At 46.4% G+C, this 15,964-nt stretch overlaps 1 protein-coding gene across 1 annotated transcript in view; it reads left to right on the forward strand.

Annotated features, from left to right (window-relative positions):
• RNF121 (ring finger protein 121) overlaps positions 1-15,964 on the forward strand; it is a 33,126-nt gene that overhangs the window by 9,319 nt on the left and 7,843 nt on the right. Inside the window, exons 2-7 of the mRNA XM_089513185.1 lie at positions 260-297; positions 2,011-2,152; positions 7,437-7,591; positions 9,692-9,799; positions 11,784-11,904; positions 14,226-14,359. Coding sequence (XP_089369311.1) covers positions 260-297; positions 2,011-2,152; positions 7,437-7,591; positions 9,692-9,799; positions 11,784-11,904; positions 14,226-14,359 — 698 coding nt within the window. The remainder of the gene's footprint in view (positions 1-259; positions 298-2,010; positions 2,153-7,436; positions 7,592-9,691; positions 9,800-11,783; positions 11,905-14,225; positions 14,360-15,964) is intronic.

The following is a 15,964-nucleotide window of genomic DNA, read 5'->3' on the forward strand; positions in this document are numbered from 1 at the left end:
TCTTGGTATCGACTGTGACATGTTTCTGGATTCCCCCACTCAGCTAGCTGAGTATTAGTTTTTTATATGCTGTTTTTATATATTGTTTTATTGATTGTACTGATTATTATTTATTTTATATGAATTTTGTACACCGCTTTGATCAAATTGGAAAAGCGGGATAGAAATAAACTTTATTATTATTATGACCGTCGGGGTAGGTGACCGCATGATTCTCTGTACACAATGGTGACACTTTCATGGTTCTTGTCTCTCCTAGGTTGAACTATCACACTTGGCCCCAGAGGAGAGATGGAGGTGAGTAGACCATGGAGGTAAGGGTCCTGGCTGAACCCTCCCTGGAGTTTGGGGGATGGGGCTTTTCTTGTCTTGCCATGGGTCTGTGAAAACAGGTTGCCCAATGGACTGTTACTTGTACTGTAGACTTGCTACTAGGTTCTGCTTACGGGATCCCAGCCTTCCCTTTGCAGTCATAGAATCGTAGAGTTGGAGTCCAGAGTCACTCAGGGCAGGACCTCCAGCTAAAGCGGTAGGTAGCTGCCAAACCTCTTTCTGAAGACATCCAGAGAAGGAGACCCCACCACCTCTCCAAGCAGTTGGCTCCATTGTTTAGCTGCTCTCACTGTCAGGATGTCCTTCTAATGTTCAGTCGAAACCTACCCTCCTGTAATTTCAGATGATGGTTCCTTTTCATCCTGGAGAGAAGTGACCAGTGGGCTGTCCAGTAGGGCTCTGTCCTGCACCCAATTCTTTTGAACATCTTTATCAATGACTCGGATGACAGAATTAAGAGCATACATATCAAATTTGCAGATGACACCAAATTAGGGGGGAGTAGCTAACACCCCAGAGGACAAGATCAAAATTCAAAATCACCTGAATAAACTGGAAAGTTGGGCCAAAGCTAACAAAATGATATTCAACACAGAAAAATGTAAGGTACTGCACTTATGGCAGAAAGATGAAATGCATTGATATAGGATGGGGAACACCTGGCTTAAGGAGACTTATACATGTGAAAGGGATCTAGGAGTGCAAGTAGACCACAAATTGAACATGAGTCAACAATGTGATGAGGCAGCTAAAAAGGCCAAGGCATTTTAGGCTGCATCAATAGAAGTATAGTATCTAGATCAAGGGAAGTATTAGTGCCACTGTATTCTGCTTTGGTCAGGCCTCCCCTGGAATACTATGTCCAGTTCTGGGCCCCACAATTCAAAAAGGATGTTGAGAAACTGGAGTGTGTCCAAAGGAGGGGGACCAAAATGGTGAATGGCTTGGAAACCATAAATCTACAGCACTATATAAATAAAGTTTCATAATAATAATAATAATAATAATAATAATAATAATAATAATAATGCCCTATGAGGGAGACTTAGGGAGCTGGGTATGTTTAGCTTGGAGAAGAGAAAGTTAAGAGGTGATATGATAGCCCTGTTTAAATATTTGAAGGGATATCATATTGAGGGAGCAAGCTTGTTTTCTGCTGCTCCAGAGAATAGAACCTGGAGTAATGAATGCAAGCTACAGGAAAAGAGGTTTCACCTAAACATTAGGAGGAACTTCTTGACAGTAAGAGCTATTCAACAGTGGAACACACTTCCTCAATGGAGACTGGTGGAATCTCCTTCCTTGGAGGTCTTTAAACAGAGGCTGGATGGCCATCTGTTGGGGATGCTTTGATTGAGAGTTCCTGCACAGCAAGTCGTTGGACTGGATGGCGCTTGTCGTTTCTTCCAACTCTATGATTCTGTGACTGGTCACTCACGTCACCCGTCAGACGTCTCTTCACCAGCTCTTAACAGTTGTGAAACCTAGATGCCTCTAGACATTCCCATGATTCTGAATGCCACGGTAGCTGCTGCACAGGGTTTGTGCAGACTCTGTTCTGCCAGCTGAGCCTGAGTGAAAGGGCTGCTGCAGGGGGTCATGGGCTGTGTGGGGAAAGGAATCCAAGGGAGGGCACAAGGAGAATCTTACCCGAGTGTCACCTGTTCATTCTTTCAGGATGGAGCACGCCCGGATGCATGCCAAGCACCGCGGCCACGAGGCCATGCACGCCGAGATGGTCCTGATCCTCATCGCCACCCTGGTGGTGGCCCAGCTCCTCCTGGTGCAGTGGAAGCAGAGGCACCCCCGCTCCTACAACGTAAGCTGGCCCCTAGGTATATGCTGGCCCTGCCCCCCAGAGTCCCACAGGGCGGCTCTTGCCCTGGAACACCCAGAGGGCTCCATACTGTTATGGTGTGGAGCCTTCAGTGGGTTTCAGTCTAATGCTTACAAGAGCTGCCTGGGGTGCTGAATCCATTTCCCTCACAATGTATCCTTAGTTCCCTTAAAGTTCAGGCTCAAACCCAGAGCAGATCCTCCAACCCACCGACACGGAAGCTGTGAAGCACCACAGATTGCAAACGTGGCTCACTGGAGAAAGGGCATGGGGAGAGTCCCAGAGTGGGAAATGAGGGGCTGGATTGTAGCTCCCATCTGCTTGTAGTCAACATGGCCAATGACGTAACATGCTGGGTGCTGCAGTCTGACAGTGCCAGGCAAATGGCACAATTCCTCTCCCCCCCCCCCCCCCCCCGGTGTTAAAGAGGATGTGCCCATAGCTCCAGGCTGGCGTTGGCAGATGGGTCTGATGGACATGGTGCTACAACCCCCTCCCTTCCCATTTGGGGCAGAAGCCCTGCTGCCTTTCTGTCCCACTGCCCAGAGTTTGCAGCTCTTTCTGCACATTCTTGTGTTCACTGAGAGGTGTCACTGGACTTTGCAGAAGGTCTTTTAGTTGGGATGTATTTTCCCCCCAATTGAGCTGTATCTTTATCATGAATATTATGTTCTGCTGTCTTTTTAATGCTTTTAACAGAGTTGTTTCTTTATTTGCTTTTAACTTGTGCATCATTCTAACTGTGCTTGGTGTTAACCCACATCATGAGTCGCCTTGGGCACCAGACTGGCAGAAAGGCCAGATATTTTAAAAAATAAACAGATAAATATACAAGAAATAAACATATATGGTAGCATAATGCATAACCCTACAAGTCACCCTAGAAAACATCCATAACCCAAATGTTCAGCCCACATTGGGCTGCAAAATAACTTCTGGAAGAAGTTTGCAGTCACCAGTGGTAAACTGGCCACTCTCAGAACCATCTTTAGCTTTTACTGGCCTGTTACAGACTGCCAAAATAAAGCTGCTTCAGGCCTCTTTGGAGGTTTGCTATTTAAATGATGCATGGGTCCAAAGAGTCCGGAGGTCGCACCAAAGCCACACTCCATTCCTAAGCACCGGAGTGCAGCTTTTGGTGCAGCTTCCGGATTCTTAGGATGCATGCATCATTTAAATAGCATACCTCCAAAGAGAACCGAAGCAGCTTTATTTTGGCAGTCTGTAACAGGCCACTGTTTGCAAATAAAGATGGCGTTCTCAGCAGAGTCCTGTGGCTTTTCCCTGCCTGTGGGTGACACAGAGGACTTTCATGGCTGCTTCAACAAAGGAACAGAGACCTTCTTGCTTAAAAAAAAAACCCAAACTCTGTTAATATAGGGTGAGATGTTGTTGGACGCACCTTCTGTCATCCCACTTGGCAGCATAGCTGTTGGTAAGAATGCTGGGAATTGTCGTCTGACAACATCTGAAGAGCACCGCATCCTTCCCAGCCTTGCATTACTGGCTCTTCACTTCTCTGGATTTCCAAGCAGTGTATAGGTTCCTTTGCACAAGGTGAAGATCTGTTTTCCACAGATATGTGAGGATAGGTTGGCAGATCTTGTAGCACCTTTGAGACTAACGGAAATAAAGAAGTTGGCAGCATTATTTTGGTTAGTCTGAAAGATGGTGCTGATTCTACAGAGTAACATGTCTATATCTTTGAATGCTACCAGGTTGGCAGATGTTGAACTTTGCCTTGGGTATTCTCTGAATGTAAACTTGGCAACCTGGCTGCAGGAGCAGCTCTGCAGCCTGGCCCTCTCAGCTGCTGGGATGGGAAGGGCCTGGAGATGGAAGGGAGTGCTCTGAGTCGGTGAAAGGCAGGGGTGAAGGGGGAAAGGACAGCCAGCGAGGAGGAGGAGGAGGAGGAGGACTCTTCAGTTATTTATTTTACAATACTTATAGCTATGGTTTGGGGGGGCCATGTACAACAACAACACCACAGTTTAAAAATTAGGCCCCAAAGGCTTTAGCAAAAAATCCATGCCACTCCGGTCTCCAAGAGACGCTTGTTGCACAATTGGTGTGTCACAGCAGAGAAGGCCCTGTTCCCAATCCCCAACATGGCATTCCTCCTCACAGGAGGGCCACCTTTAAACTGAGGTGGCAAAGAGGAAATATTTTTGATTCAGTTTTTATCCCACCTTTTGTTCCATTATGGTGCCCAGGACAGCAAATAGGAAAAATGGCTTCTATTTCTATTCCATCCTTGCATGGAGAAATCTGATCTTGCCTTATGAGGACTCTGTGAGATCAGTTAGACCAAGAGAGTGCAAAAGGCCCAAAGCAGAGCTCTGTGTGTGTTACCAAGCAAACCACAGCCACAAGGACAGGGTTTCTGGAATGCTGAGGGCTGAGTATCTAGGGTCCAAAACACACTGCAGAAATAATCTGTTTTAGCGCCACTTTAACTGCCATGGCTCAATGCTATAGAATTCTGGGGATGGTAGTTTGTTGGTGTACCAGAGCTCCCTGATAGAGAAGGCTCAATGTCTCACAATTTTACAGTTCCCAGAATTCCCTAGCCTTGAGCCAGGGCAGTGAAAGTGGTCTCAAACTGGGTTGTTTCTGCAATGTGTTTTGGCCCTAGAAGTTTAAGGGAGACATGGAGGTTAAAGAAACAGTTTCTTATCTAATGCTTGGCTGAGAAGAAAGCAAAGTACACACTTTCCTTCCAAAAGGTGACAGACTAGTCATAGTCCTTTGTAAGATTAAAAGTTGTTCACATGGAGTTATCATTAAGGCCAGCACATTTAGAGCAGTTAATTCCATCAGCATGTGCCCATATGAATGATTTAAATGGTCTTGAACTATTTTAGCAGGTTTTAAACTGTTGGAGGAGACTAATAACATACTGTGAAGAAACACTGCTTGTTATAACTAAGGGGAAAAACAGTAATGGAGAATTTTAAGACCATAGAAACGACACACGGGGACAGATTTAGGTGGAATCAAGCACATTTTAGTGTCAGATTGTGCCTCCAAAGGGAGACTGTTCCACAGTCAGAGCGTCGCAGCAGAGAAGGGCCTGCATCCCTTGCCTCCCAAAGTGCGCTTTCCCATTGGTGGAACATGGAAGAGGACCTTCTAGTGGACCCCAATTGAGGTGAAAAGGGGGAAATGGATATTTATTTAATTTGTGGCCCAGTATAGTATTCAAGGCAGTAACTATCAGAAATTGATTTCATTTTTATCCCATCCTTCCTCAGAGAACTTCAGTTAGATTTCAAAAGCCAGTAAGGAGCTGTGTTCACATCTCTTTTTACATAAATGGGGGGCGGCAGATTGTGCCGTTTGCCCAACATTGTCGGAGTGCAGCTCCCAGCATGCTGCATCGTTGGCCATGTTGGCTACAGGCAGATGGGAGCTGCAGTCTAGCAACAGCAAGAAGGCAGCTAGTTAGAGGGCTCTCCTGAAATGCTGAGGGCTGAGAATCTATGCATTCAAGGGGATATAAAGGTAAAGGAAAAGTTGCTTGACTAAGAGGTAATTTGCTGAGAAGAAAGCAAAGTGCACACTTAAATAGTCAGATTATGGCTTATCTTCAAAACTAATCCCATGTTTTTTGTGGGGTTAAATAGCACAGAGGTGAGCAAAGGTGGGATGTGCTTGACTTGCATTTGGGGGAAGGACATGTGGGTCAGAAGTCCAGTTCCAGCGGAGGAAAGAAGAGAGATGGAAGATTGAGGAAGGCCTGGAAAGGGAAGAGTGAAAGAGAAGGGACAAAGAGAGGCCTGCCAGGCTGGAGAAAGGCAGGAAAGGTGGTGAGGAAAGACTGGCTGGATTTCCTTGGGGGGAAATGGGGGGGGGGGGGCGCAAAGAGGAGTGCTTGAGCAAATAGACTTGCTGGGGAAATGGTAATACAGTGGGCCCTTGGTATCTGCTGGCGTTGGTGCCAGGACCCCCAGTGGAGACCAAAATCCATGGATACTCAAGTCCCATTGAATACAGTAGGGGTAGTAAAATAATGTCCCTAACATAAAATGGCAAAATCAGGGTTTGATTTTGGAATTTATATACATTTTTAAATATTTTTAAGCCGTGGATGGTTAAATCTATGGATAAAAATTGTGGATTTGGAGGGCTGACTGTAAAGGGGGGGTTGCCTCTCCTACTCTTTGGGAGAGCTCTGATGGGATGCAGATGGAGGCACTGGGGCACCCCCTGTTCAGCAAAAGAAAGGAGGAGGTCCAGGTGTCTTCCAGTGAAAGGGGAAGTGGAGCATCAGCAGGTCTATGTTTCCCAGCCACGGGTCTGACTTGCTGCTGCTTAGGTGGCCAACATTCAGTTTAAATCATTGAACCTGAATTGAAGGCAGGCCCCTTCCCTCTCCAGCAATACCAGGAGTCTCTCATATTTGTTAGGCCAGCTCTTCCTTGTAGCTCCAGAGGCCATTGGGTGCAGAGCTGCAAAGGCATTTACTAGGCAGTCCTTCTAGGACTGATCCTGAAGCACACTGTAAGAAGAGGTACATTGTTTTGCAGGTGTGTCACCTCATTGAGAGTCTGGCCTGACTTTCAAGACAGCAAAAGGCTTTTCTTCTGTGCTTTCCCCCAAGATGGAATTAAACCTCCCCCCCCCCCCGAATATTATGCCTTTTGTCACAAACAGCAGAATGTTTTACAAACCCTGGCCAAGTCAGGATTTGAACCCCAGGTATCAGTTTGTTTGATTTATTCCCCAACAGACATTAGATTCCCTTTGACCTTTGTGAGGTTATGATTCTTATATTCTGCCTTTCTCCTACAAACTTGATCAAGACAGGAAGAAGTGAAATAGTACTAAAATGTAGTTGGCCTTCCGTTTTTGCGGGGATCCATTCTGGAGGCTCGTGAAAATAGAGGCTCACGCATATTCAAGCCCCATAGACTTGAATGGGGCACATGCCCATGTGTGCGCCTGTGTGCGCCCATTAAAAAAAAGCAGAGGATTTCCAAGGTCATGGATCTGAGTTAGGAGGGGCGACTGTAGTACTAAAACATACTGATTCTACAGATTAAAACAGCTATATCTTTGAGTACTAAAATGAGTAGAACGTGGGGACTGAAAACAGCAGCACCACCCTTTAGTGTGTGCTAAAGGGGGAGGGAAGAAACTTAAGGGATTGGGATATGGGTTCAAATCTGGTGTGTGACAGCAACAAAGTGGAACCCTGCCCTTGGGGCTCCCCTGCCACGCCACTCTTGTCCTTTGCTGAAACGTCTCCTTTCCATCCTTGCAGATGGTGACCCTTTTCCAGATGTGGGTTGTCCCCCTTTACTTCACAGTGAAGCTGCACTGGTGGCGGTTCCTGGTCATCTGGGTCTTCTTCTCGGCCGTGACGGCCTTTGTCACCTTCAGAGCCACTCGGAAGCCTCTCGTCCAGACAACGCCCAGGTGAGCGACAACCTCAGGGCTCCATAGTGAAGATGGGGGACCTTGCAGTGGTCCCTTTGGTTTTGTGGGCTGCTTTGTGCCATGGGGTGGGCAACCTTGGTGGGCACAGGGACCAGTTTCAGTCTTCCCCCTTTGAACCCACCGGGTGTCCTAATGCAACCTGCTGAAATTCAGTGGCACAGGGACAGAGATAAGGAGAGAAATCACTCCTGTTTTAAGCCAATGGTCACAGGCTGCATGCACCACGTTTTCATAGCGACCAGCACTTCTGGGAGTGTGATTCTCCTTTGAAAGGGAGCATACGTTCCTTGCTGTAACTAGAATTAAGGCAGAATCCTTGAGGGCTTTTTCCCTGCTGCTTCACCAGTCTACTTGAGAGCTGGAAGCAGCTGCCAACAACAGATAGGACACTGCATATGACCCCATAGATCACTTCTCACCTGCCCCATAGCTAGGCAAATGCATTTCCATTCTAGTGATGCTCTGGCTAAGAAGCACATTTTTGTTTCCTGTTAAGGCCTTTACGAGGTGACATGGTCACTGATTGGCTCTTCAGGATAGACTAAAATCAGACTTTCAGCACTGGGAATTAGCAGAGCTCATGCTGGGACAAATCTTCTAAATCCAAATCCAATTGTCCCATTCCACCCCACCCCTCCCCAGATAGACTCATTGAAGCATTGGGAATTCCCTAAGTGTTGATTTACTATACAGTGGTTGGCTCAGTGATCCACTGTGGTTGGCAGTTGCAGTTGGATTTAGGCCAGGTGCAGGAATTGTGTGGAGCTCCAGAGGTTCATAGTATCTTAGAGTTGGAAGGGGCTACATGGGCATCAGATTCAACCCCACACTTAGTGCAGGATCTCCAGCTAAAGCTTCCCCACCCAGCAGGGAGCTGTCCAGCCTTTTTATGGAGACATCCAAAGAAGGAAACCCCATCGCCTCTCAAGGCAGTTCCATCACACAACTGCTTTCACTGTCAAGAAGGTCCTTCTAGTGTTCTGTCAAAATCTGTCCTCCTGTCACATCAAGCCATAAGCCCCGGTCCTCCCCTCTGGGGCAGCAGAAAACAGGCCTGTCCACACCTTTAGGACAGCTCTTGAGGTACAGTGTGCCCTCGCCTTACATGAGGGATCCATTCCGCCTCCCCCCCCCCCCCCCATAAGGCAAATTCCATGAATGATTAAGCCCCATTTATTTGAATGGGGTGCGCTGCCATGATGCGCGGCACGGCATGTGGCACAGGCACGCTCCCCATTCACCATAATAGTGCTCGCCATCTGCTAACCTCAAGTCCACGTATGGTGAGCCCACATATGGTGCGGCCGTGCTATACTTATAGAGTGCCATTATGTCAACCCTCCGTCTTCTCTTCACCAGTCTGAACATGTCCAGCTCCATATCTCTTATCTTTCTTGTTGGCCTTCTCTGAACCTTCTCCAGCTTAAAATGAAGTTCCCAGATCTGAATTCAAGACTCCAAATGAGGGTGACCAGTGTAGAATACAGTGAGGCTATAGCTTCCCTTGACTAATAGAGTTGTGGTTTAAACCAGGGCTACTCAAAGTGGTGCTGGCAGCCAAAATACCTAAAACAATCCCATCTGATCTTTGAAGTTAAGTAGAATTGGCCCTGGTTAGTACTTGGATGGGAGACCACCAATGAATACCAGGCGCTGTAGGCCCTATTTCAGAGGAAGGAACAGGCAAAACTGAGGATCCCTTGCCCAAGAAAATGCTGTGAAAAATTTGTGGGGTTGCCATAAGTTAACATGCGACTTGAAGGATCACACACTCAGTGGTGGCTCACAAGCCATTGCCTTCCAATCCCCAGTAAATTTGCACAAAACCCCCAAAACAGTTCTAGCCAAGATGCACAAACATGGTGCCACTCCCTGGTACATTAGGGAGGAATTTGCCAGTTGCCTATATCAGATTCGTGAGATGCATAAGTTTAAAGCTGTAACCTACTGGAAGTTCATAGTCCTTGATATCTAAGCAGCAGGCAGCATTTTATAATTCTGAATGCCTTTGTGGGTTCTGTGTTTAATGGTTGGGGCCTTGTGTGTAGTTTTCATTCTGTTCTCTTTCCCCACACCTAGGTTGGTTTACAAGTGGTTCCTGTTGATATATAAGATCAGCTACGCCACGGGAATTGTGGGCTACATGGCCGTCATGTTCACACTCTTTGGACTTAATTTATTATTCAGGTGAGGAAAATCCATCTCTCATAGACGTCGCTAGAGCTCATCGTACTTTGTGAGTTGACAAGTTAGTGTGATTTTGGAGCGGGGAAGACAGAAAAAAGGCAGAGAGAAGCAAGCGACGGGGCCGTGTAAAATGTTTGCTTCCTCCTGTCCAAGCTGGCTGCCGCACACAATCTGAGAGGCTGCCCAGGATCCTGTAAATTTAACAACAAATTATGTCAAGTGTGCATTTCGGCCTCCTTTGAGCTTGCAAGCAGTCTGTGGTACTTATTCTGTGTGATGCTCCCTGGGTGTCTCCAAACACATTATCATCCCAAGCAGCCTTCCTCAGCCCTTTTATCCTGGAGGAACCCTTGAAATAATTTTCAGATCTCACCAAAACTCTGCATAAATATTATTTTATTTATAGTTCAAAAATGGTTGTTTTCTTAAAATCATAATCTCTCACAGAACTCCTAGCAGCCTCTCATAGAATCCTAGGGTTCTAGTGATGCTGGTGGAGAAATCCTTCTTGGTGAGCTGGAAGGCAAGAGAAGGCTAAATTGGTGATTTAGGTATATCTGTCGTGATGAATGTCTATTTGTATTTATTCATTTTATTTAAAGTATCTATACCTTGCTCTTCATCCACAGAGGCTCTCAGAGCTGCTTGCAGATTGTCAGTTTGACAGTTCCTTGCCCTTAGCCATACAATCTAAAAAGACATGACACAAAAGCAGAAGGGAATGGCCATGGGGAAGGGGATCAGGTCCAGCAGATACAGTCACCCCTCCATTTTCACAGGGGATCCGTTCCAGCAATCTTCAAGCCCCATTGGCTTGAATAGTGCCGCACCCGCAGGCACGCACCCCGTTGTATGTCCCTCCGTTTGCCCCTCGCACATAATTGAGGGACACAGATTTGAAGTCCGCACAAATGGAGAGACGACTGTACTTCCAGTTCTTCTCTCCTTTGCAAGGCCAAGGTGGTAGCAGTTAAGATGGAGGGAGGGTCTATATAGTTCTCCCATCCTCTGTGTATCTCCTCTTAGGCACATTCTTCAAGATGATGATCTGGCGAGAAAACAGAGCTTGGATAAGTTTACCATTTTGGAATTACAGTCCAAAATGGTAAACTTTTTCAAGCTCTGGCTCAGTCTATGACAAAATTTCAACATCCAGAAAGCTTTAAAACCTGGGTGGAAGTGAGGAGGGAAGCAGAAACGTTTAGAAATGTGTGCAAGACTAGCCATGAGGCAGGAGGTGATGTGGAGCTGGGCTGAAGACTTGATGATGTTCCCCTTGTCTGCTGCAGGGTGCTTTACCCAGCATTTATCTGAAGTCCCTCTGGGTCATGAGAGGTCAGCTGTGGCTCTCTGGGTATTTGATTTTGGCGCCTGCCATCATAGCCAGTAGTGAGGGATTATGGGAATTGCAATCCAATGACAGGTGGAAGGCTACAGTTTTCTATCTCTCCCCTGGGCACATATGTATACTTATGAAGTAGAGAAACTTGCTTTGCTGAATGCAAGAGTTAGCTGGGATTCTCCGGAGGCCAGTTCTGTGCTGGTTTTGCTTCCCCATTTGTAATTCAAAATATACAGAAGCCATGGGGCAGAAAACGAAAGTATTTCAGGGAGCCAAGGGCAGCAAAACCCACAGGCACATAAGCTCTTTGATAATTAAGACATGCAGAGTTGGCACTTCTTCAAGATCTGGGTTCAGAAGCATCTGTCCCCTGAGTGAGAATCATGGGGTCTTCCAGATCTTTCTGGACAGCAAATCCCAGAAGCCACATAGGCAGCATAGCCAATGGTGAGTAATGCTGGGTGCTGCAGTCCAAAACCTCTGGGAGGCCTTGTGATTCCCGCCTCCAATCTTTCCTGTGGGAAAGCATTTCCCTGGGGAAAAAAGTCAGCAAAGCAAACTTTGAGCTATATGTAAATTTAGAGATGATGAAACTTTGCTTCTCCCCTCCTTGACATCCCCTACAACCTCTACTCTTGGCAGAATCAAGCCAGAAGATGGGATGGATTTTGGGATTTCTCTCCTGTTCTACGGACTCTATTATGGAGTACTGGAGCGCGACTTTGCGGAAATGTGTGCAGATTACATGGCGTCCACTATAGGGGTAAGATTCCTATGGGGTGGGAGGGTTTGGGTAATCTGGTGTCCTGAATCACAGAATAAAGGATTAGCCATCCTGTGTCTCCCCACTCTGGAGAGCAAAAAAGGAGCTGCAAGAGTGTGTATGTGTGTCACAAAACAGTCTGTTTTTCAGTATATGCTTAAGTGTCTCCTGGATGTTTCCAGTGTCTGCGGATCATCGCATAACACAATCATGGATCCAGGATCTGCCTTCAGTAAATTTGAAAAGCTATTTTATCCTGAGTCTTGTGGGATCCATCTAGCCCAGAATAAGCTCCCAGCTACAGCATTTTCTGTGAAGAAAATAGCACTTTCTGTACAGAACATATTATCTTCTGCATGGAAAACAGAGTGTCTCAAGCAGAAAATGTCGTTGTCTGTACATAGTGTTCCAGGTGAGGTCTGACCAAAGCAGAACAGAGTGGGACTATTACAATAATACAAGAGACCTCACTACAAAAGGAATCTTCTCAGAGAGAGTTTTGAAACCAGGAAAACTGACTTTTGGTAAGCAGATGTCTTGCCTTTGGACATCAACTCTCTCTACAAAGATCTGAAAGGCCTGTATCACCTGGAGCAGCTCTTTGAAAATTTAGTACAAGGGACATGATTTGCATCTTTTTAGATCCTGTTACATCCCAACCCCCTCTTACAACTGTGTAAATATGCTTTGTGCCTGAGACTTCAATACTGCTCATCTGCAGAAGTGGGTTGATATCCATGAAAGCTCCCCCAAATATAAAAATCAGTTAGGTTCAAAACAGACTGCAGAAATAATTCAGTTTCAGACTGCTTTAACTGTCCTAGGTCAATGCTAGGAAGTCCTGGGAACTGTAGTTTAATGTGGCCCCAGAGTTCTCTGACAGAGAAGGCTAAGTGTCTCCCAAAACTGCAGTTCCCAGGATTCCCGAGCACTGAGCCAGAGAAGTTAAAGCAGTCTCAAACTGGATTATTTCTGCAGTCTGTTTTGGACCTTAGTCTTAAAGGTGTGGCCGCATTCCCTTTTTTTCCTCCCCTTGCCAGTCTCCATTTTTTGTTTGATTACTGTTATCGTTTTAGAAGGGAAATGCACAAAGTTGAAATACATCTGCCTGGATCTTAAGGAGGCAATGTCTTGTGGCTGGAACAGTTTACATAACCATTCCCCAAGCCTGTCCTCCCTCCCTGGCTGTGCCTGGATCTCGCTTTCTTTTTACCATCCCTTGAGCTCTGATTTCTTCTTCTGTTCCTGCCCTGGCCATGGACATTGTCCCCCCTCACAGTCACACAGGGCCAGGAGTTGTCTGTCCTTGTCCAGCTTTGCCCTTTGTGGGGAGAACAGCCTTCTCCTTGGAGCTGCTGACCAGTATGAGGCCGTCTGGCAGCTAAGCCAGCCCCAGGCTTTGGACTTACTCTGTCCCCTGGACAAGGAAGCTCTGAAGCCAGTAAGCATGAACAAGAACCTCTTGGGCATAAGAGCTGTTTGACAGTGGGAAAGAGTCTCCTTGGAAGGCGGTGGGCTCTGCTAAATTGCAGATTTTGAAACAAAGGTTGGATTGCGGCCGTTGCTACTGAAACAATGGAGGGTTGAACCAAAGGCCTTTGGGATCCCTTCCAGTCCTGTGAGTCTAGGAGGATCAAGCAGTTAGTGGGCATCCTTCTGTGAGTGTATGAGATGCCTGTGGCTTCTGTGGCACAGCTAGGTGGCAAGAGTGTGGGCCGCAGGCTGGTCCTGGCTGTGCCAGCCTCTCCTGGGTGCAGAGAGAGAATCTGGCCACTAGTCGGGGCTGGAACTCTTCCTTGGAGAAGCCGCTGCCTCATGGTCAGTAGCATGGGGGGTGAGCGTGGACTGTGCCACAGACAAGGAAGGTGGCAGCCACCTGTCACATATGTGATGGGTGTTGCACAATGTGTATTGGAGGCATCCACGCTTGACACACCTGCTGCAGAAAACAGCAGAGTTAGCAGCTCACCCTTTGCATAGCGAATGCTGGGTCACAAGTTATTTATTTCTTCAAGAAAAAGTTATTTATGACAGTATTTCTCTATACACTGGGCCTTCCAGTGTACCACCGCATGCACTACCATCTTGAGGTCCTCCAGCTCTGGATAGAGGTGGCTGAAAAGATCTGACCCAAGGTCTTTTCATGACTTGAGAAACATTGGGAATATCTGTGGCTGGGATGGGCAGATGGGGTGGTCCCTCACAGCCTTTGCATGGTAGGTTTGTATGGTGGGTCCAGCCATTGAGGTGCTGCCAGAATCCTCTTGGGATTCCTTGTGTTTCTCAGTCTGCCTCTTCTTCTCTTCCCTGCTCCTCTGCAGTTTTACAGTTCATCAGGAATGCCAACAAAGCACCTCTCGGATAGCGTCTGTGCCGTATGTGGCCAGCAGATCTTTGTCGACGTAAACGAAGAAGGGATCATAGAGAACACCTACAGACTGTCCTGCAATCATGTGTATCCTTTGTGGTGATACTATCCAGCTGTTTCCTTGGTTTGGGATTGTTTCCTTGCTGCTAACAGAATTGGATGGGATGCAATGCAGGCAGAATGGGGGCAACCAACTACCAGCAACAGAACAAGTGCTTAGCATGCAGAGAGTCCCAGGTTGCGAAGGGGAATTTTAAAATCTCTTTAAGGTTCATGAGTGGAGCCTGAAAGAAGATTGAACTTGGCAGTTCATTTAACAACACAGTGCCGGGTGCACTCTGGCTTGGGAGCTGAAGGTTCAGCCCAGAACACGCCATTAAACCAACTTTATATAGACTTCTTATGAAACCATACAGGGGCAGCAATGAAGCAACCAAAGGTTATGGCAGGCATACCAATTCGCCAATAAGGAGCAAGCCCTGTTTCCAATCTATGTATCTTATTCTGGTCTCCTAGCGGTTATCATATCAGCAGAACATATGGAAGATGTTTAGGATTGTGGCTGCAAATATTTTGTATATGAGGAGCTTTTGTATGTGATGAACTTGAAATCACTAGGAACTTAGAACATTTTCTGTGTCAAAGCAAACTGTTTTCTTCAACAGGACTGTAGCTCATTTAAGCCTTCGGTTACTTTCTGATCTCCTTTAGGCATGATTAGGGGGAAAGAAGATCATAAAATAAAACTGCCAGTGTTGAACGGCCCTTATACAAACCTCTGAGGCAGCCATATTTGGCATACTGGTTATAGTGCTGGCAGTATTCAGAGGGATAGCCTTGTTAGTCTTGTTTTGATATAAGAAGGAAAGGTCAAAGCAGTCTTGTTCACCATAAGCTTCCATGGGTTGCAGCCCCCTTCTTGAGATGGCTTGCTGAAGAAGTCTGCTCCAGCCTCCCAAAGCTTGTGTTGAACAATACTGTTAGTCTTGAAGGCACCACAAGACTACTTTGACCTTCCTTTTGTATACAGTTGAGGTCACAGCCCTTGAAAAGAAGGTTTTTGTATAGTTGGGAAAGGTGCAGAAAAGGGCTGCCGAAATGATCAACGGACAGAGCAACTTTTCTGAGGATGAAAAGTTACTACATTGGGAGCCGTTTAGCTTAGGAAGGAAAAGGCAAGTAAGGGTGGCTAGGTGGCTACCTATCTACCCACCTGCTGTTGGAAACAAGTGTGGACTAGGTGGTTCTGCCTTGGCTTGGTCCAGCTGGGCGGCTCTTGTTCCTGGCCTTCCTTCCGTTAGAAAAGCACATCTGGTCTGCTTTGGAAAGGGCTGCCTTGTCTGCTGAGGCCAACCTGGGCTTGAAAGAGCTCTTCTTTGGGATTGTATCTTCCAGAATCTACAGCTGGGGGATTCTGGGAGTTGTGGTTTTCAAAAAGTAGTTTTTAGCTCTGCTCTAGCAGGCGCTCATTGTGAAGAGGGCCAAAATAATTGTGATTGTGTCCTGGTTGTTCTGAGGCTTGACTTAACATTGGATATTTGCTGTTTTAACTTGTTTCTTATGATGTTTTTAATTTGTTGTTTTAACTTTTAGATTGTGTGCCATAGGCAGGGTTTTTATATATTCTGGATTTTACTTGGTTTTGTACAGCACCGTGTAGATTTACGGCGCTTTATAAATAAAGCTAATAAT

This window comes from Sceloporus occidentalis, unplaced genomic scaffold, assembly GCF_023333645.1.
Source record: "Sceloporus occidentalis isolate IW3139 unplaced genomic scaffold, rSceOcc1.0.p SCAF_2, whole genome shotgun sequence".
Taxonomy (NCBI): Eukaryota; Metazoa; Chordata; class Lepidosauria; order Squamata; family Phrynosomatidae; genus Sceloporus; species Sceloporus occidentalis.